General features: G+C 40.6%; 1 protein-coding gene across 8 annotated transcripts in view; it reads right to left on the bottom strand.

The window, feature by feature from the left end:
• Nucleotides 1-20,699, bottom strand: part of CD96 (CD96 molecule) — a 94,061-nt gene that overhangs the window by 60,012 nt on the left and 13,350 nt on the right. For 7 of the 8 annotated variants that reach the window (XM_040484452.1, XM_040484449.1, XM_040484450.1 and 4 more), the window contains 3 exons: nucleotides 15,447-15,571; nucleotides 6,524-6,734; nucleotides 3,398-3,453 (listed from right to left, as the gene is read on the bottom strand). In XM_040484452.1, the coding sequence (XP_040340386.1) occupies nucleotides 3,398-3,453; nucleotides 6,524-6,734; nucleotides 15,447-15,571 (392 nt within the window). The remainder of the gene's footprint in view (nucleotides 1-3,397; nucleotides 3,454-6,523; nucleotides 6,735-15,446; nucleotides 15,572-20,699) is intronic. The other variant, XM_040484448.1, reaches the window with a different exon arrangement.

Here is a 20,699-nt window from a genome sequence, read left to right as displayed (position 1 = left end):
GAAAGAAAGAAAGAAAGAAAGAAAGAAAGAAAGAAAGAAAGAAAGAAGGGAAGGAGGTTAGAGGGAAGGAGGGAGAGGAAGAAGCTCTAATACCTAATCTTAAACACACATACACCCATACATTTGAAATGAAGCTTACGAAGGTCAAAGAATCCACAGATTCAGGCTTTGCAAAACCACAATTAAATAAAGAGCAACAATCAAAATCTGCAAACAGACACCAGAACCATCCTGCCGAATGGTAATGTGTGTTTTTAGATTATGGTGTCTGTTTTACATGGCTCTTATGATTTTCACTTCTCTTCCTTTTCAGGCATTTTAACCCCAGCTACTTTTGTTTCCTATCTTTCATGTTAGGTAGTTCTCTTTATACATTTTTTCACTTAACTTTTGTCAAACATAATAAAGGTAGAGAGTGATGAGGACAAGACCCATGGAGATGAAGGGGTTAAAGCAGAAAGCCCGGGTATAAAAGAGAGACATATGTGGTTCATGGAAAGACCGAACTGTCGAATAAACTCTGGGGTTTTCATGTATCTCTCTTGTGCCTTCTTTTGCTACATCATCAGAGTAGGCTATTCAGGGCCAGGGTCTGTGGGCTGAGGGCTCTTTGGGCCGGCATCTTTTATTCGAATACTGTGTCTGTTACAAGAAGGGGCCCTGAGGTTTCAGCTAAAGACTCCTTTTCCACCGCAGCTGAGGAGGCGAGGCTGCATGCCATGCTGGTGCCCTGGTGAAGCCTTGCCCCCAGAATGCACAAGAATATGACATCCACAGGAGTAACACTCTCTTTGGATATTGCTGGCATGTCTAAACCTGAGAAGTGTCATGGTTAGAATAATTTGGGAGCTTTTTGATTTTTCAGGAAAACCAAATTAACCATAAACTTCATTGCTTTAGTAAGGCTGGAAAACATAACTCGTAACTGACCAAATCCCTATTACTTTAACTCCAAGGGCTGCTGGTGGAGTGAATATGTAGTACATAGCAGGCATGCAATAAATGCAGGTTGAACTGGTTAATCTCTAAGAAATGAAGGGTAGGGCTGGAAGTTACCATACCCAATACTTATGGTTGCCAGATGGTAGGTACTTTACATGTGTTCTCTCATTTGATCTTTATATCACTCTTGGGAGGTTGAGATCGTTGTCCATGTTCACTGATGAGGAAGCTAAGGAACTGAGGTCCCAGGGGTCAGAGTTAATAAGCGATAGGGGAGAATTCAGACCCAGGTCTATCAGATTCCACAATCTATGTTCTGTTTTTTCATTATCACATACTGTCTCCCAAAATCAATCACATAGGAGATTTATGAATATATCTTCAGATGAAACAGTGGATGAAAGGGAGCAGGTGAATGATAAATAATGGGAAGGAAAGAAATATTCCTGAGACATCTATTATGTTCAATATACTCCATTACTATGCATAAATTTAATTCCCCTAAGAGTCCCATGAAATATTAATCCTGATCCCAGTTTTAGATGACTTAGTTGAGACTCATGGAAGTTAACTATTGGATGAAGATATGTAGCCAAGAAATGGTCGAATTAGGATTTGATATTAGTTCTGTCTGCCACTGAATCATGGTCTCCTTTCATTATGTCATCCTACCTGGTTATGGGCATACTAAATTCTCATCCCAGCTCTGCCTTTTATTAGTGACTCAGCCAGTTGTGTAGACTCTTCAGGCCACCATTTCTCATCCGTAAAATTATGGATGCCCCACCTATTTCAGAGCACCACTCAATAAAAGCATGTGGAAGGACTTTGAAGAGTTAAGAAGCTATTAAAAATACAATGGGAACTCTAAGAATATTAGAGTAAGAAATTACTAACATTTGGCAAAATGTTAAAAGATCCACAGACAAGCCGTGTCCTGTCGCTGGTTAATTAGAGTTGGTGAGAGATTATTTACTAATTCCCCAGGAAGGAAGGTTCTCTGACTGTCCTAGTCGGCACCTAGGTAAACATGGGTACAGAAGAAGAAATGTGATAACGTGTAAGAGAAAGTCCTTTTTTTTTTAAACTGGAATTCTTGGATCCAATCTTACGGTTCTGTATCTTGATTGAGTTCTTATTACCTGTAAACATTGGCATAAAGAACCAACAGGAAAACCTTGTAAGAAACAAAAATACCTGCCAAACGTGCCATTAGACTGTTAGTTTTATTCAAACTATTGAAATGATGTCCACTAATAAAATTGGAGTTAATTGTGGAAGAACAAAAAAACTCAAATTTTTTTTTCATATACTCGGGACTATAACAGCAATTATCTAAGAGACTAATACATAAAATCAACAAAAGACACAAATATATGCCCATCTAAAACCATCCCACAGAGTTTGAGCTATGATTTGTATATAGCTGTCAAATTAAATGACTTATATTTAGGATCATTTGTAAATGATCTTATATATAGGATCAGAAATCATAAGTTATGTAGTGTTCTCAGGATTAGAAGAAATTAGAATAGAAGTATAATTTTCTCTCATCTCATGTAGCAGAAAATGTTTGAGAGTTCACAAGAATATTTATTTTATTTGGGATTTCGAAAAGCTTGAATTAAGTCAAAATGCCCCGAGACAACTGATTAACACACATAGTAGTAATAACAATAAAACAACAGTAATAATGTTTACTGAGCACCTAACATATGCCACAGAGCATACTAAGAACTTTTCATACGGTATTTCATTGAATTCTTAAGAACAACAACAATATGCAGATGTTCTTCTTATCCTCTTCATATAGATAGAAAAAGATAGAAAAGGATGTGAAGTAATTTGCCCAAGGTCACAGCCAACAAGAAGAGCTGGCAAGTGAGCCCAGACCCCAGTGACTCAAGGCTGGGAATCACCTACAAGAAACTGAAGTCAAACAGCCCTACTCTACTTTCCTTTTTCACCTGCCCTTTCTCCTACCGCCTAAGAAATAGGCAGGGTTCTGAAGGAGTATAGAAGGGCACCTCTCCTCTTGTTACTTCAAACCAAAGACTATGAGAAGGGCCGGTACAGGAAGTGGATTAGAATGAATTAAATGCCAGCTGAACAAAAGCCTCATTCTAACACTAAGATTCACACTGCTTTCTGTTCTATTTTTCCTTCCCTAGCTTCTCCAATTTTCACTAAAGAGAAGTTTAAACTATTGAGATGATTCTTCCAGAAAATTTAAGGACTAAGGATTACAGATCATATGTTCTGAGAGCCCTAAGTCAGAAAGTAAGGATTTCCACTTGGCTCTAGAATCAACTCAGCTTCTCTTCTTCCTCACTAGCAATTAATTGGCTGAGGGCCAAGGAATAAGGTCCTTTGAGAAGATATTCTGACAATGATGTAACCAAACACACCTTGGCATATTACACTATAGATTTTCAAAGGCTTTAATGTGACTCACCTCTCCCAAGACATCCGTAGAGTTATTTTCCATAATCATGGGGATTTCTGGCTTAGCTTAAAGGCAAATAAAACACAGTTAGTGTCACTGAATACCATCTTACCTGGCCACTAGTGTGTGTGTGTGTGTGTGTGTGTGTGTGTGTGTGTGTGTGTGTTCATCATTCATCAAATATTAATTCAACATCCACTATGTGCCCAGCTGTATGCTAAAGGCCTACGAAACAAAGGTGGACAAATCAACTTCATTGTCCTTAAGAAATTGACATTTTCATGGAAAATACAGATTTTAGAATACATCGGAGGATATTTCAGTGACTTTGACGTCCTGTTAGACTGTAAGTGCCCTGAAGCCTATTTTCATTCATCCCTCCATCTCTAGAACTTACCAGTGACCAGCACAAAGTAGACATTGAGTACATTACGTTGAACCAAAGTGGCTTCAAGTCAGTGCTTGAGTGCAGCAGACAAGGCTGTCTGTGAACCACTGGAGAAATAGTAAGCCTGTCACAGGCTGTCAGTGTCTGTTACATCTAGACGCATTTGCCTCTACTTGCTGAAGGCCTTTTGTTGGGCATACCTGTGACCCTCTCTTAGGGATTTATTGGGCCTATGGGAGCTCACTCAGTCCACAAGCAGGGCAAACTGGACGTCTAGTGAGCTAATGGCTATAACAGATAGGGAGTTGCTGGAGAATACCCCAACTTCCTTGCCTCTCCCAGAGTTCTGGGAGAACTCTGATGTGTATTGCCCCAGAGTTCCCTGGTGGGAATGAGCTCTGAGCCCACACTGGTAACTGGCGTGTTCACGTATATTTCATTATCTTCTTTCCCTTCCTTGGCTTTCTGACTCCTCTTCTGATGCTTCCTTCCAATAAATTCCTTCAATAAATACTCCTCAAATAAATTAATTTAACTCAAATCCTTATCTCAGTGTTTTCTTGTGGGGAACCCAAACCAAGACAGACCCGAAAACTCTAATGCGAGGAGGGGTATTCTGGCCATTCTGAGCTCATATCAGCAACAGATACCATTGGAATGAAGGACCTGAAAGAAAGAACAGTTACTGAAAGTTGCAGGGGTGCTACAGAGACAATCCTTTTGAGGCTCAGGACAATCAGGTTTAAGGGCTTAGAAGGGGGCAGGAGCGAACTTGGGAAAGCAGGTGATGCCCTGCTAAGGAAAGTAAAGTCAAGAAGATCAGTGAGAGGAGAGCAAGAAGTAGCAAAGGAGCCAGGGAAGCTTCTGGCCCCTGCACTGTTAGAGAGGGAGGTGTTATTCAGGACGAAGAAATAAAGTGGATTTAGGGCAACCACGCGGCAGTGGGTCTGTGCTACACTTGGGTATTTATTTTGAAGTTTCAAGTTTTTATTTTTGGTTTGTCCTATTTGAGGAATCACCGAGGACTGCTGAGTGGTTTCTGAATAAGACATGTATTATACTTCCATGCCAGGGCCACTAGGATATATACTTCGTGGCACACACAGAGAGTCTAAGGACTGGATGAGCCAGGCCAAGCACAGCCTGGTGGGCCCATTTGCTAAACGGGAAAGAGAGGAAGCAGGGAAAATCGAATGAACAGGCAGGCAGAATCTCCTATTTTTAAGCATCCACTGAGAGGAGATCAAAGAAGAAACAGAGACGTAGAGACAGAGAGGTGTAGACACAGACAGGGTGATAAGAGTAAGATGTGAAAGAGGAAAAAGCATTCAAGACTAAGACGGAGGTCTCTGCCACAGAGAGAGAGAGGGGGTGTGGTTTAAGTGTTGACAAGGCAGTTAGATCAAGTTGGGGTGCAATAACCCTTGGTCAAACCGGACATGGTTTGCCCAGCTTAGAATCGACACGTGTTTTCACATCCTGGAGAGCTGCCTTCACTGATTTGCCTAAAGTCAGGCCAGATGAGTCAGTTTTGTGTTTGTTTGAAGACAGTCACGCCCCAGTAAGTGAGCTGACAGCGATATCGATGAAAGAAATGAACAGTCTTTCCCACCTCTTCACAGAGCACTGTTCAGGCTCCATAAGCAACATGATCATAAGGGGTGATCAATTATCTCCTAGCCCATCCACAAGGAGAGGTGGAAAGAGGGGGAGCGAAGGAAAGGGAGCCAGAGAGAGAGAGAGAGACGTAAGAAGAACTACAAGAGACTTCCAACTACATAAATCTCGGCTGTAGCTGCCTCCGTCTTTACGAACTACAGTCTTTGTATTTCCCTCAAAATACTGAATTCTCTGATCTCTATTAATAATGCCGTAAGATTCTAAGTGAAAACAAAGATTATTCATTTGTCTGGTCATTCAGAGAACTGAGGGAAAATCTAGTAGCTGGTGTGCTCAGGTTTTGTGAGGTTATTTTCTCTCCAGTTCCCTCATTTGCAAAAACAATTGATGGCTCATCCACATCACTGCTTTTCTCTTTGCCTTCACTTAAAAATGACTTTGTACAAAACACAGTTCTTGGGGACAAAGATGAAAACGATCCAAAGCCAGGGGTTGGGATTTTATATTTACTAATATTGCCTGGCCTCACTGAGCAAAATAGAATTTTCACATTTTCTGCAAATTTGCTCCCGGCAGAGCCTGTGAAACCTGAGTGGGCCATCGTGGATATTTCCGCTCCACACTCCAGTGGGTGCAGGGACAGAGGGCCATCCTGCAGGCTCCTTCACGGAGGAGCCGGCCCTGCTGGGGGTGGGGGGACTCCTTCAGTTTCTCCGGAGCTGTGTTTATTGTTTTCCTTTTCTCACACTGTCCCTATTCTGCCTCACTCCAGCAAGCAACCAAGACAATTAGACAACTCGGTAATTAGATTTTGGCAGTTATAATTAAAGAGATTCCCAGTACTCTCAGGAAACATTAAAGTTGTAAATAAGGAGTAGTCACCAGGAGCCTGGCCACTCTATGGCTTTCAGTGTGATTTTATTCTATTAACTCAATCCTCATTCTTTAACTCCCTACCCTTATCCTCACCCCTAACGTGAATGCCAGTATCAAGGTCAACAGAGCTCTAGAATAGCTACCCTGCGGGGCTGCTCTCCAGAGACCGGGGCACTTTCTCTGTAGGAGAGAACAAGGCAGGAAAAGCGGACAGGAGGACGGCAGGGAGTCCGGAGAACAGAAGCTCTTACCAAAAACCTTGACTGTGGTGGAGCTCCTCAAGGTTTTACCAGGTCTGACCATAACGTGGCAGGAGAACTTCCGGCCATCATCGTGGATTTGGATTGGAGAGAGGCAGAGTTTATAGTCTGTACCTAGCTTGACTCTGTCTTTAAATAGTGTGGAGTTGCTGATGGAGTGACCTTGGGTGATACATGCTTCCTGAGTTCCCTTATCTTCCTGCTGAAAGAAATATTCCCGGTTACTCGGCACTCAATCGCGTCAGCTCCAGACTAGATGTTCACATGCATTCATTCATTTATATCTTGTAAAAAATACAGGTGATGGATGAAGAAGTGAAATTAAGAGATATTTGCTATGTAACTAGAGAAAAGATCATTACACTTGACTTTCAATGACTAGAGTCACCCTCTCCTAACAAGAATAGAAACTTGATGTTCCTCTGACTAGAACTTCCCCTTCATAACTTTCCATAAGGTGCGTATCAGCAGTGGGATTTGGAGGGCACAGCACTGGGGGCTAATGAAAGATCATAATTCTTATTTCAAGTTCAAGAATCTATTTTTTTAAGTTTATTTTGAGAGAGAAAGCACACAGGTGGGAAAGGGACAGAGAGAGAGAGAGAGAGAGAGAGAGAGAGAGAGAGAATCCCAAGCAGGCTTTGCACTGCTAGTGCAGAGTCTGATGTGGGGTTTGAACCCATAAACCGTGAGATCATAACCTGAGCTGAAGTCAAGAGCCGGACGATTAACTGACTGAACCACCCAGGTGCCCCAAAGTTCAAGAATCCTAATGCTAAGATGTGCTGTATCCGTTTTGCTAATTAAATCTTCATCTGGACCCGATGATTATGGTTGTCCTCCCTTCCACCTTTCCTTTGGAAAAGGTCTCATTTTAGCTCGCCGTGGGGCCAGGACCAGGATGAAGTAAAGAGGCTCTTAGCACTCACTCTCAGGGCCCTATCAGTGCAGGGTGGGTATCTGAAAGTAAGTGCCTTCTTAAATTTTGTGTCCTGGGCACTTTCTTGCCTCCTTCCCTCTGACTAGTCATGGTCCTTGCCCTTCTCTTTTTTATTTCTATGCTACCTTCATAGAGGACACATAAAGGGTAGACTCTAAATATTAATCAAAATTCCACAAATCAGAGTTTATTTGAAGCACTTGGTTCTTCTATTCCATATCGGTTCTTGCATTTATGAAGGAAAGCTCCTATTCTTCTTGCCATACCCAGAATTTCCATGGACAAGATCGCTGGGCAATCATCGTGCTGGTCAGTGTCCGTAAGTGTGCTAAGGGCTGGTGACGAGGGGACTCTTGAGGGGCACAAGGGTAGAGGAAGGGTTATGATCTCTTTCTTCTATAAATAACTGAATATTCTCAGTTGAGTTGCTTTGAAAACATTCTGACACACCAAGTTTCTCCTCTGCAGATTCTACCTCAGTTGTTCTGGGATGAAACTCAGGCTGCAACATTTTTTAAAAGGTCCTCATGGGGCGCCTGGGTGGCTTGGTCGGTTAAGCGTCCGACTTCGGCTCAGGTCATGATCTCACGGTCCGTGAGTTCGAGCCACACGTCGGGCTCTGTGCTGACAGCTCAGAGCCTGGAGCCTGTTTCAGATTCTGTGTCTCCCTCTCTCTCTGCTCCTCCCCTGTTCATGCTCTGTCTCTCTCTGTCTCAAAAATAAATAAATGTTAAAAAAAAAAAATTATAAAAAAAAAATCCTCAAAGGATCCAGGTCTGAGAACCACTGGTCTAACTCTAAACAACAGATTAATCAATCATTATGTGCAGAGATCAGGGGAAACGGAGAGAACTGAGATGAACAGCAATGCATTTGGTGGAGAAGTCACGAAGTAATGAAAACAAAGATCCGTCCCTTGGAACCTCTGGTTTAAATCTGTCAAAAAAAAACCCCACCACTATACATATTCAGAGTAGAAGAAACAGAAGCTAGGAGAGTTAGAGAATTCAAGTATGATCTGGGAGCAGAAACAGTGGAAACATGAAGGCAGACTTTATTTAAATAGTTTATATAAATATTTCCAGAATATACTTAGTAGAAACTCTTACGTAAGACACCATTCTTTAGGTGACATGGGCTAAGACTGCTATCAGCTTTACATACAGATACATAGACAGTACTGTTTGTAAACAGTGATGCCCTGCTCGAGACTTACCCTGAAACAATGTGCATACCTTTGACCCCACAATAAGAAAGGACCTAGGAGTCTGTGCTACTATCTTCCTAGTGAAGAAGCATATAGAAAATTAAAAGGAGACAGCTTACATTCTGGAGACAGGGCCCAAAAAGGAGCCCTCTGCATTGGCTGGTGACAGAAGAAAATGGACGCGGTTCACTCTATGGCTGCAGATCTGGAGGCCAATAATTAAGGAAGCAGGCTCCCCCTGCAGGTCTGCACACTGAGCTAACTTCTATAGCTCTTGCTTCACTCACAGGTTCTCTTTTTGTGAGGATCTTCAGAGCTCAAAATGCTTTTTGGCCACTTAGTAAATGTCTCCCCATTGGAAACATTTCCATCTGTTACTTTGTAGTGGGAAGAAAGGCAGTCAGAAGCTGAGGTTGGAAACTCGGGAGACAAAAGCTGTTTTTCCATTATTGTGTTGCTGGGTGTGGCCGGCCAGGGTAGTTTAACTGCTGGAGGAGTTATAAAGGGGGCCCAGGCAAGAACCTGCAGGGAATGGCTGCCTTCACCCAGCAAATGAGAGAGGAGGTGAGGGAAAAAGGAGCCCAGGCAGACAATGAAATGTCTGGAGCTGGAAGAGGGGAAACTAATACTAATAATATGCTACAGCCACTATTAAAGTTTTATATTCTTATTAATCATAGCTTAAATTTATTTAGCACACACTATGCTTTAGACATTGTGCAAAGTTCTTTCGAGTCCTTTTTTTTTTTTTTTTTTGATGTTTATTTTGGAGAGAGAGAGAGAGAGAGAGAGCCCAAGCAGGGGAGGGGCAAAGAGAAAGGGAGACAAAGAATCCCAAGCAGGTTCCAGGCTCTGATCTGTCAGCACAGAGCCTGATGTGGGGCTCGAACTCGCAAACCGTGAGATCATGACCTGAGCTGAAGTCGGACGCTTAACCGACTGAGCGACCCAGGTGCCCCTTTTGAGTCTTATTTATTCCTATGACAATCTGGAATAAACTAAGGTTGAGTAATTTGCTCAAAGGTCAAACAAAGCAAGAAGGTGCTTAAGTCAGGGCATCAAAAAGCAGAGATGCCTAGGTCCAGGGAAGTTAAATCTCAGAGACAACACGTACTAATAAAAGCCAAACAATCACAAAACAATAAAAAGAACTTTTTGTTTTGTTTTGTTTTTTCGTTTCTGAGTATGTGGAATGAAAAATTTAAAAGAAATTCCGGGAAGCCAGAGGCCTTTATATACATTGTAGATTACAGAGGTGTGGACAATTTGTTGAGTGAAGAAGCTGTTTCATAATATAGTGATCTGCCTTTGGTGATAGGGGTCAGAGAGTATACCTCTGATCTTACCTAATAATGATCTTGGGTAACCTTGTCTGCTGAAAACATACTGGTAAGAGGTCTTGTACAGAATCTTTATTCTTGCCTGGTTTTTTTTTTTCTTCTTTTCTTGTTTTTCAAAGAAAAAAATTGGATAATGTGTAAAGGTGTTTTTTGTTTGTTTGTTTGTTTGTTTTTTGTTTTTTGTTTTTTGAGAGAGACAGAGACAGGGCAAGCAGGGAAGGGCCAGACGGAGAGGGAGAGAGAATCCCAAGCGCACTCTGCGCAGGCAGCTTAAACCCACAAAACCATGAGATCATGACCTGAGCTGAAACAAGAGTTGGACGCTTAACTGTCTGAGCCACCCAGGCACCCTTCCCCCTGCCTTTTTAAAACGTTTTGGTAATTTAGATAACTTTAAAAAATATTAATAAATATTTCGTGTTTTAAATTTTTTTTGATGTTTATTTTTGAGAGAGAGAGAGAGAGAGACACAGTGTGAGCATGGGAGGGGCAGAGAGAGGGGGAAACAGAATCCGAAGCAGGCTCCAGGCTCTGAGCTGTCAGCACAGAGCCCAATGTGGGGCTCAAACCCATGAATCATGAGATCGTGACCTGAGCCGAAGTCAGACACTTAACCAACTGAGCCACCCAGGTGCCCCTCTAAGTTTTGATTTTCAAAAATATTCATTAAAATATGTACCTTAATTACTGATTTTGAGGGGCAGTCCCTTAAAATTTGCATCTAAGGAGAGGACCTTGCTCACATCACTCTAATCCTAGCTCCTACGTCACACAGCTAGTAAATGGCAAGAGCCAGGATTTTTAAAACAATTTCCTTCCAAAAGTCATGCTGTTAACGACTGCGATATTCAGCCTCATAAGAGTAGTAGAACAAACAGTCCTTGCCTTTTCTGCTTATAGTCTATTTGAGAAGAACAAATGCACGAGAAAAAAAAAATCAGGACCCACAGAAGAGAAATAAATGGATAATTACATTTTGGACAGGAGTTGGGCAAAATAATTAGGATGATGAGGGTTGGGCAGGGTAGTACTGAACCATGAAAAACTCTTCCTGTGTCCCTCCATGACCTTAATAACAAGCCTTAAAATAATTTGTGGGTGCTTTCCTGTTTTTGTACTATAATCAGAATTTCCAATGCAGAAAAGAGGCATTGGTACTATTTGATTTAGTGATATTACCTCATCTCTGGGCTGGCCTGAGCTCCAGGTCAGACCGATCTGTGAGGACCATACCACATGGCAGGCATTGAGCTATAGTATAGAGCTCATTCGATAAATTCTGTTAATTTTATCGATTGTTACTTCTTTATCTCCAAACTGCTTCTTATCTTCACACTTCCTCCATTTATTTTCCATCCAGTCAGTGCTGTCAAAGCAGGCTGCTTGCAAAGCTCCCCACGTCCACTTTTGTAGAGCACCAGAACAATATTTTTCCCGTCACTGCAATTGGTTGTCAGTTCTTTGTGGGTTGGCTACCACTTTATTTCTGATTATGGTGAAGACAATTGGGGTCAGCAGCTATCAGGTAGAAGGTGACAGTTTCATTTTCTGAATAGCAAGGCTTCCCACAGGCGTGGAAAGCTGACATTGTTTATAATGCCAGTCCGCTTTTTGTTTAAACATAAAACATTGCAAATACTAAAGAAGAGCATATTGAAAAGATGCATTTATAGACATGTAAAGAAACATAAGCATCTAGGTTTTAGTCATGTGCTTTTATCACTAATATTGAACTATTTGAACCTGATAGAGTCCTCTCCTTTTTTCCCTGATGTTTAGGAGAAAAATCATGGGTCTCTCCTTCTTCACAAACTTTAGAAACAAACATTCCCTCAGCACCTCTCTACACCCCCACTACCAACTTGTACTCACGGGTCCCAGATCTTGGTATAGTACACGTCTGAGGTTTTCTGGCCAACTGTTCTTTAATTATCCAGCTCAAATATAATCTAAGAAGTTTTCCAGGTCCATTTGCTCAGAATCAAACCGTTCTCCCTCTATGCTGCCATTTTTTTACATTTTTACTGAAGCTGTATTTCATAGCAGGAAATATATTTGATGTCGTTTTGTATCCCTGCAGGACCTAACACTCAAAACAGATTCACAGATGTTTGCAGGATTGAATTGAAATTTATACTGTAGGAAATCAGGGTGATACTTTGGAATGAAAACAGAATATCAGACTCTATTTAGAAGCTCCCGGAATAAGCCTGAAGGATTTCCCAGATGACTATACACTTGTGCCCCAGGACATAAACTGGAAAAACTGCTACTTGTCCCTTATCTACCAACTGCATTCCCTCTAAACATAAACATCCTATGACTTCTTATTCATCATCCCATCATATACGGAAACCCTCAGTGCCCGCTGACAGATTAACCCTTTGTGTTTATTTGATGACCACTCATGCTACATCAATGTTGGATACGCTATTTGCATCTGATGCCTTTCTACTTCAGTCTACTCACCACCCTGGAATGTAACTTCTCCAAATGCTAAGAAACCACTCCACGGACACATTGAACACAGCCATTGCATGGGGTCAGGTACACAGAGAAAATCATTTTTTAAATGATAACTGAGAATCCCAATGATAACCCTTGTCATGAGGGTCCTAACAGAATTAATTAGATTTTATAAAATTCCACACAGAAGACATGACTTTTGTTTTTCAGTGACCTCGACTACAATAACTGTAGTTTATAAAATCGTTTCCAGGGCTTAGTGCAGCCTCTGAAGTGAGAGCATTTTGCAGCTTCCTGGAGCGACTGAGTTCAGTCCAGTAGGTTCCTACACTCTTTACTTTGTCTTCACCACCTGCACTCTTGAACCTTTTTCTAAATTCCACATTATAGCATGTTTTAAAAAACAGTTGTCTTATTAGGACTATTATTGCTCATTTAACAAAAGATTAAGAGATGATTATTGCTCATTTAATAAGAGATTAAATACTGGGGGTGGGGGGGTGGTATTTATGTCCTCTGCAGACCTGTCACAGTCATGACTTGAAAAGCTGTCCTAATATGAGGACATTAGATGATTTCATATCAGGCTTGCTGAACCCCACAGCTGCCAATACTGTGAAGCACAGATGTAAACTAGAGGAGTAAATAGATTTTGACATTTAAAGAGGGAATGCACAGTAGGAATTTCATCAGCACATTTGCCAATACAATGTTCCCTTTGAAGAGAGATTTCTTCAAATCAAAAAGATCCCTCAAGTTGTCTGCATCATGGTGCATCCTTCAAAGTGACAGCATGGCTTGAGGTTCTAGAAGTTTAAGATCGCCTCGCTGTGTGACCTTAGGTGCCCTCTCTCTGTCCCTCATTTATCCTGAAGGTCCTGGCAGGATGCAGAGATAAGGTCTGCATAGTCTTCTTCATTTCTTTGAAGGAAACTGCTAGATAGAAGTTGTCTTCTCAGTTATCTGGTGATTGGTACGTAATGAGCTGCTCATTAACCATTTGAACAGCCAGCGTGAATTTAGTGACCATCACTTTAATAGGAGTCCAATGAATAGGACTATGAGGGGAAGGGACAAAGAGAAACAGATGCATTCAATTATTTATTCTCTACTGAGGGCCTGTGTTCTAAGTACTGATTAGATGTTACGGAGTTTTGAAATGAGGGGCACAGCTTTTTGCTCTGGAGAAGCTCAGTTGACACTTGCTTGGAAAAACAGATGACCCACCCTTTAGGTAAGATAAGAACACTATAGAGCAACTTACTCGCCAGCATAAATCTCTACAGTCAAGCTTTGTTAAAGTATATTATTATTGATTGCGATTCAACTTGATTGTTCCCATTGATAGTGAATTTGTGATAATTACAGTGGAATTCTTGCCCACTGGCGGGAAACAGGAATAGCGCAAGCAAGGTGTGGATAGTATACTTCCATTGCTGTAACGTTTAGTATAGCCAGTTCCTGCCCTCTTGAGACCATTTCCACTTTTCAACTTTTTTCTGCGATTGTTTGTTAAGAACAATTGAATTCTACTAATGATATGTGTAATGGTAGGAAGACTTGCATTTTAGAAACCAAACCTTATAAAGGGAGGAAAAAAGTGTTTGCTGATGGATGACAAAGAGACGCTGTAGCTGTCAGAAGAGTTTGAGAAAGTTATTTCCCAACATTTTTTTCTTTTCATCCTGACTATTCAAAAAATATCTGGACAGTGAAAGCTCATCCGTAGTTTGCATTTTGAGGCCTCCTTGCAAGTCTATTATTTTGGGTTTGGCACATCCTCAGAGAAATCTTTGTATAGGAAGGGTCTAGTTTCCAAGATAGTCCATAAAAATTTAGGTAACTTATAATATGCATTATCATTTATGCAGATACAGTATTTTATAAATTGTATCAGCCATTACATCCATGGAGATCTAGGAGTTCTGCAAAAATTTTTAAAACCTGTGTTTGATGACAATCTAAAAATTAATCATATTCTGGATCATCTAAAGAAATACCCGATTATGGGGCGCCTGGGTGGCACAGTCGGTTAAGCGTCCGACTTCAGCCAGGTCACGATCTCGCGGTCCATGAGTTCGAGCCCTGCGTCAGGCTCTGGGCTGATGGCTCAGAGCCTGGAGCCTGTTTCCCATTCTGTGTCTTCCTCTCTCTCTGCCCCTCCCCCGTTCATGCTCTGTCTCTCTCTGTCCCAAAAATAAATAAACGTTGAAAAAAAAATTAAAAGAAGAAATACCCGATTAGGTGATTCTCAAAACTGTGTTTATGGTTATCTTTATTTTATTTTTTTTTTTGTGTGTATTTATTTTTGAGAAAGAGTATGATTGGGGAGGGGCAGAGAGACGCATGCGCATGCACACCCACACCCACACCCACACAGAGGATCCAAGCAGGCTTTCTGGCAGCAGAATGCCCGATGGGAGGTTGGAACTCATGAACCATGAGATCATGACCTGAGCTGACGCTCAACCGACTGAGCCACCCAGGTACCCCTTCTGCCTATATCTTATAAGCATTAGAGTTTGTCTTTCCCTATCTAAAGAAATGCTGTGTATTCCCCAGGATGCAGCCGCAAGGGTTCTAGGAAAAGGGGTTTCTCCCTCTGTACGTGTTGTTTATAAAACAAGTATTTGTGAGAAGGGGTTTCTGCTGGATGTGGCTCCTCTCCAGGGCACCATCATACTCTTTCCTCTCTGTAATCATGGTTTGGTATATAGCTTGAAATAGAAACTAACCTTTAGGAACTAATTTTTAAATTACTGTATTCATAGACCTGGAGGCTTGCTGAGTTAGAAGGAATCTTAGTGCCCTCCCTTCCCTCCCCCGCCAGTCCCCCACCTTCCACATAATGCCTGCTTTTCCTCCTGTGTGCTTCCTTCCCTATTATTACTTGTTATTCATTTTTATTTCATTAATATTTAAAGATCATTGCAGTTATTCACTGAAAAGGGCAACACTTACCACCAACCATGCAAAGGTGAACTCAGACGAAATTTCTGAGGAGATATTTTGAAAGCATGGTATTTCCAGAGTCTGATTTATCTGTACTTCTATTAAATGGCTGCTTCTCCGTTCATCCTGTGTAACTATAACAAAACATAGGTGGCAAAGACATGAACATGTGATTGGTTTCTGAAATGCTTTTTTATGAGAGAAACAGGAACAGTTTTACTATAGAGATTTATCCACCCTCAGGGCACACCTATGACAAGGCAAAACCCCACTAAGGTCCTCATTGTCTAAAAGGCAAAATAGAACCACTGAGAGTCACTGAAAATTTGCAGGAAACTACTCTTAAAGGATCCAACTCACAATCTGAAATGTTCCTCTGCTTTAGCCCCAAAGTTTGTGCTTTAGGTTTCAGATCATACTTTCTTGATCAGTCAGAATGTAAAACTTTATAACCTAACCTCGAACTGTCTTTTTAAACATCCGAATAGATTTAATTTTTTTAAGAGATGTTTTCGATCCATGGCAAAATGGAGTGAAGAGTACAGAGAGTTCCCATTGTCCCCCATGCGTGCACAATGTTCCCAGCTATTAGCACCCTTAACCACAGTGGTACATTTGCGACAACTGATAAAACTACATTGAGATATCATGATCACCCCTAAGTCTATAGTTTACTTACATTAGAATTCACTCTTGGAGTTGTACATTCTATGGGTTTTGATGACTGTCTAATGACAAGTTTTTACCATAGTAGTGTCACACAGAATAGTTTCACTGCCCTAAAATTCCTCTGTGCTCCACCTATTCGTCTCTCCTTCCTGCCAAACTCTGACATCCACTGATCTTTTACCGCCTTCATGTCTAGCCGTCCTTTTAGACCTTATAAACCTTTCTCCAAAGAGAGGATGATATAGAAAAATACACGAGGAAACTCTAAAGAAGCATTGTTAATGAATTTTCATTTTTAATGTAATTTGAGATAAATGTCAGTTTCATAGCCTCTCTTTGGGAAAGTGTAGACACATTTGTAACTAAACTACAGTAAAATAAAAAAAACAATTGATAAATGGAAAGAACTCTATCATACTAATATCCTGAAAATCTTATTGTTTCCATGTCTATACAAATCTTGTTTATATGTATATGTTTTCTCATACTTTGCAATCCTCTTAACTAATAAGCGTTACTTAAAATGTTTTGCATGATTGTATTTTTACTTCAAATGTTTTGCATGATTCTTAAACAATTTGTAGCTAAAATTTTCAGAGACTTTATGTCATTCTGTCACTTACATACAACATCATTTGTTTTGTCATTTCCAACACATTGGATCGCGTGTTCTTTCAGTGTGGGGTTTTAGTTTAAACTATTATAATCTATATAGCAAGGATCATCCTTATACTAATAGCTTTCCTCTGACCACTCAGCTTATTAAAATAAATTCCCAGAAGTATAATTAATGGATCATGGGGTATGAGCACTCTCATTATTATCAACAGCCTATTTTTTTTTAAGTGGGGTATTTCTCAGTTTGGAATGTTATGTCTACCCTTAGAACTCGGTGATATTCCAATCTCTCAGCAATAGTAGCTGTCCTCTTTACTGATAATTCTTTCCTCCTCCCTTCCTAAACTGAAACCTGGCCTTCCCATTAGGGCACAACTTCCTTGTATCATTCTCAAATAGTGGTTGTTTATTTTCTTGTACCCTTATTTCTTCAAGATTAGGAGATGGGATCGCTGCTGTCCTTGTTCTTCATCACTGCTTCCAAACGTTATTCCAACTCCATAATTAAAAAAAAAAAAAAGCCTGTCCTTTATGGTGAAAACAATTTAGCTATAACACTACTTCCAAATGGATTTATTTGTATACCACCACCAAAAGTGCTTGCCAGGATTGCACATCATTACTACTATTTAATTTTATTCTTAAAATTACTATAAATGTAGGGGCGCCTGGGTGGCGCAGTCGGTTAAGCGTCCGACTTCAGCCAGGTCACGATCTCGCGGTCCGTGAGTTCGAGCCCCGCGTCAGGCTCTAGGCAGATGGCTCAGAGCCTGGAGTCTGTTTCCGATTCTGTGTCTCCCTCTCTCTCTGCCCCTCCCCCGTTCATGCTCTGTCTCTCTCTGTCCCAAAAATAATAAAACGTTAAAAAAAAAAAAAAGAAAAAAATTACTATAAATGTTTTTTTTCTGTAATTGTTGTACTTACATAAATTTATTTTAAACAGAGAGTGAACTAGGCACTAATATCTAATTTAGAACTAGGCACTAATACTAATGAAATTCACTTGATATGTTAGTTATATTTTAATGTGCATTACCCAAATATATAAGTATTAAACTTTTGTGAAGTTCATCCAGATTCTGGGAAGTTGGCAATGCAACTGACCTAACTTTTTTAGTATTCCTGAAGCTGCCTATAAAAACAGACAAGGTAACTAGAGTAGCAAATGTAAAAACATACAGGCTGTATCTATAGGGACACCAATTAACAACATATTCCCGTTAACAGGTGGGCACAAATCACTGAACCACCGTGGTATCAGCAACTGAGCAGAAAGAAACAGAGGAAAATTAACTGGGCTTCTGATGCCCCTCAGAACTAGGGAATTCCCCTCCAAAAGCAACAGATAATCACTAGAAAGACATGTGGACTAATCTGAGAATAACAGCAGAAATGGAGAAAGGGGCTTGCAGGCATTAGATTGCCCATGCCTTCGAGGGAAACAAGGAAAAGCTTGTCAGCACCGGGACAGAGGGTGCTTTGCAGACATATCCCTCCACTGAGAAGAATCCCCTGGGAGTAGAATCCAAATTAAACCGGGCAGGTCCAATAGGAGAAAGCAAACAGGCAATTTAGATAAAAGTGAGGGATAGGAGGAGAGGAAGTGTATCTCAGAAAGTACAATGGAATATTATTTCCCTTGAAAATAACAGAAGATATGGCTCTAGAGACACTGAACACCCCAGAAAAGCTAGCCTGGCCCACCCTTCCATGGAAAAAATCAGCATGCATTTACCTTAAGCATGAGCAATAGGAAAAGGATGAGATAGAATCACAGGTAAAGATACTACAAAAAAAAGAGAGAAAAGGGAACAAAAGAACATCCCCACAACAATGACAGCATATAAGACAAAGATAAATTCAAAATAAATAAAAACTATACCTTAATAATTGAAAATGAGATAAAAGAGGTTAATAAAAGTGATATGAGCTGTGAAAAATTTTAGCCAGACTGGTAAATGAATCAACTGGAGAGAAGGAAGCATAGCAGAGATAGGTGAGAGAATTCAGGAAAGAGCTGGAAATAACTTATTTTAGAAGTTAAGAGCAAACCACAAGAAAAACAAGGACATATTAGCCCAAAAGCTAATGCAGTGAAAGAAAGTTAAAAATTGAATAAAGGGTGAGGCGACTGGGTGGCTCAGTCAGTTAGGCATCCGGCTTCGGCTCAGGTCACGATCTCGTGGTTTGTGAGTTTGACCCCTGCGTTGGGCTCTGTGCTAACAGCTCAGAGCCTGGAGCCTGCTTCGGATTCTGTGTCTCCTCTCTCTGACCCTCCCATGCTCATGCTCTTCTCTCTCTGTCTCGCAAATAAACATTAATTTTTTTTTTAAATTGAATAAAGGGCAATTTTAAAGTAAATTAATAAATAATACATTTTAAAATAAAAGAAAAAAGATAAGCAAAGAAGATTAAAAGCATGTATAATAGAAGACACTGAATGACATAAGCAGTAGGCAGACAAAAATACTAAAAAATTATAATTCAAGTATAATCTCTTAAAGCATAATGATTAGAAAATACATATTGAGGGGCGCCTGGGTGGCGCAGTCGGTTAAGCGTCCAACTTCAGCCAGGTCACGATCTCGCGGTCCGTGAGTTCCAGCCCCGCGTCAGGCTCTGGGCTGATGGCTCAGAGCCTGGAGCCTGTTTCCGATTCTGTGTCTTCCTCTCTCTCTGCCCCTCCCCCATTCATGCTCTATCTCTCTCTGTCCCAAAAAAATAAATAAACGTTGAAAAAAAAAATTAAAAAAAAAAAAAGAAAATACATATTGAAAGATTATACTGCACAAGTAGGAAAATAGGCTCATAATAGACATTAAGCACATTATTCTAATGGTATTTTTTAAAAGTCAGTTATGGGGAAAGAAAATAGGATTATTATTAGCTTCTGACAGCAACTCTTTATGTCAGAAAATAATGTAGCACCATATTCAATATACTCAAGGAAAGAAAATGTGAGCTAGGGATTTTATATTCAGCAAAATTAGCCTTTTAACATAAAGACTACATAAAACCTGTTGATACCACGTGTAAGAACTCAGGGAATATTGCTCCCATGATCACTTCCTGCGGATTCTCCAATAGAATACACTTTGGACTCAAGAGGCATTTACATAAAAGCTGGGGTGACTTGAATCTCTGTCTACTTTTAGCACTAAAAACAAATCATTGCTATAAGGAAGAGAGCAGTAATGCATATATATATATTTTAAAACAAAGAAAAGGTAAGTATCAAAAATGGGGCAAGGCTTGGATTGAGGTTCTGGTGGCTGAAAACATGTATAAGACTGAGCATATGTATTAAAACCACCATTTCAGGACCAAAGGAAAACATGCCATTGAGACGCATTTCTTCTTGAAGAATTGCTAGAAGTTCAGTAAAAATAGCAGGAGTCTTTAGCCTTCTTGCCTGGGGATCCTTCTATCCCCTTGCCCAGCATGGCCAGTGAGAAAGTAATTTTCGCATTTTGGAGTTGGCTACAACAAACAGCAGCTTTTCTTCCAGAAGGGGCAGACTTAAGTTAGGTCTGAGCGTAAAGATCGTACGCTTTGTTAGTTAACAGGCACACACCTGGTAGGAAACAGAGAAAAACTGCAGCTTGGTTAGCTTGGGTTTGCAAATTCCATTTAGGGTGGGTGGTAGCCCAGAGAGACATTTAACATGGAGATTCTGGAAATTAGGGAGTCATAGAAGAGCTGAAAGCAGTTGTCTACCCATCCTGGGCTACCTGGGAAAATGCACAGGTGAGTGAAGAGACTTCAGAGAGCCTACTGGAAAATAAAAGCCAAAGGAGACCCCATTACTATCTGCAACTTTGAATGCACCCTGTAACCACCCCTCTGCCCCTACCCAACATTTATATGTACAAGTGGAAGCCTGGTGGGCTGGAGGAATTTGAGCACAATTTTTGTCAAATTCATTGATGGACCAATCAAAGGACTTTGTCAATGCAAGGCAACTCTGTGGAAACC

Source organism: Herpailurus yagouaroundi, unplaced genomic scaffold, assembly GCF_014898765.1.
Source record: "Herpailurus yagouaroundi ecotype Mexico unplaced genomic scaffold, PumYag 162, whole genome shotgun sequence".
Classification (NCBI taxonomy): domain Eukaryota; kingdom Metazoa; phylum Chordata; class Mammalia; order Carnivora; family Felidae; genus Herpailurus; species Herpailurus yagouaroundi.
Note: the sequence above shows the minus strand (reverse complement) of the source record. Positions and strands in the feature narration are given on the sequence as shown.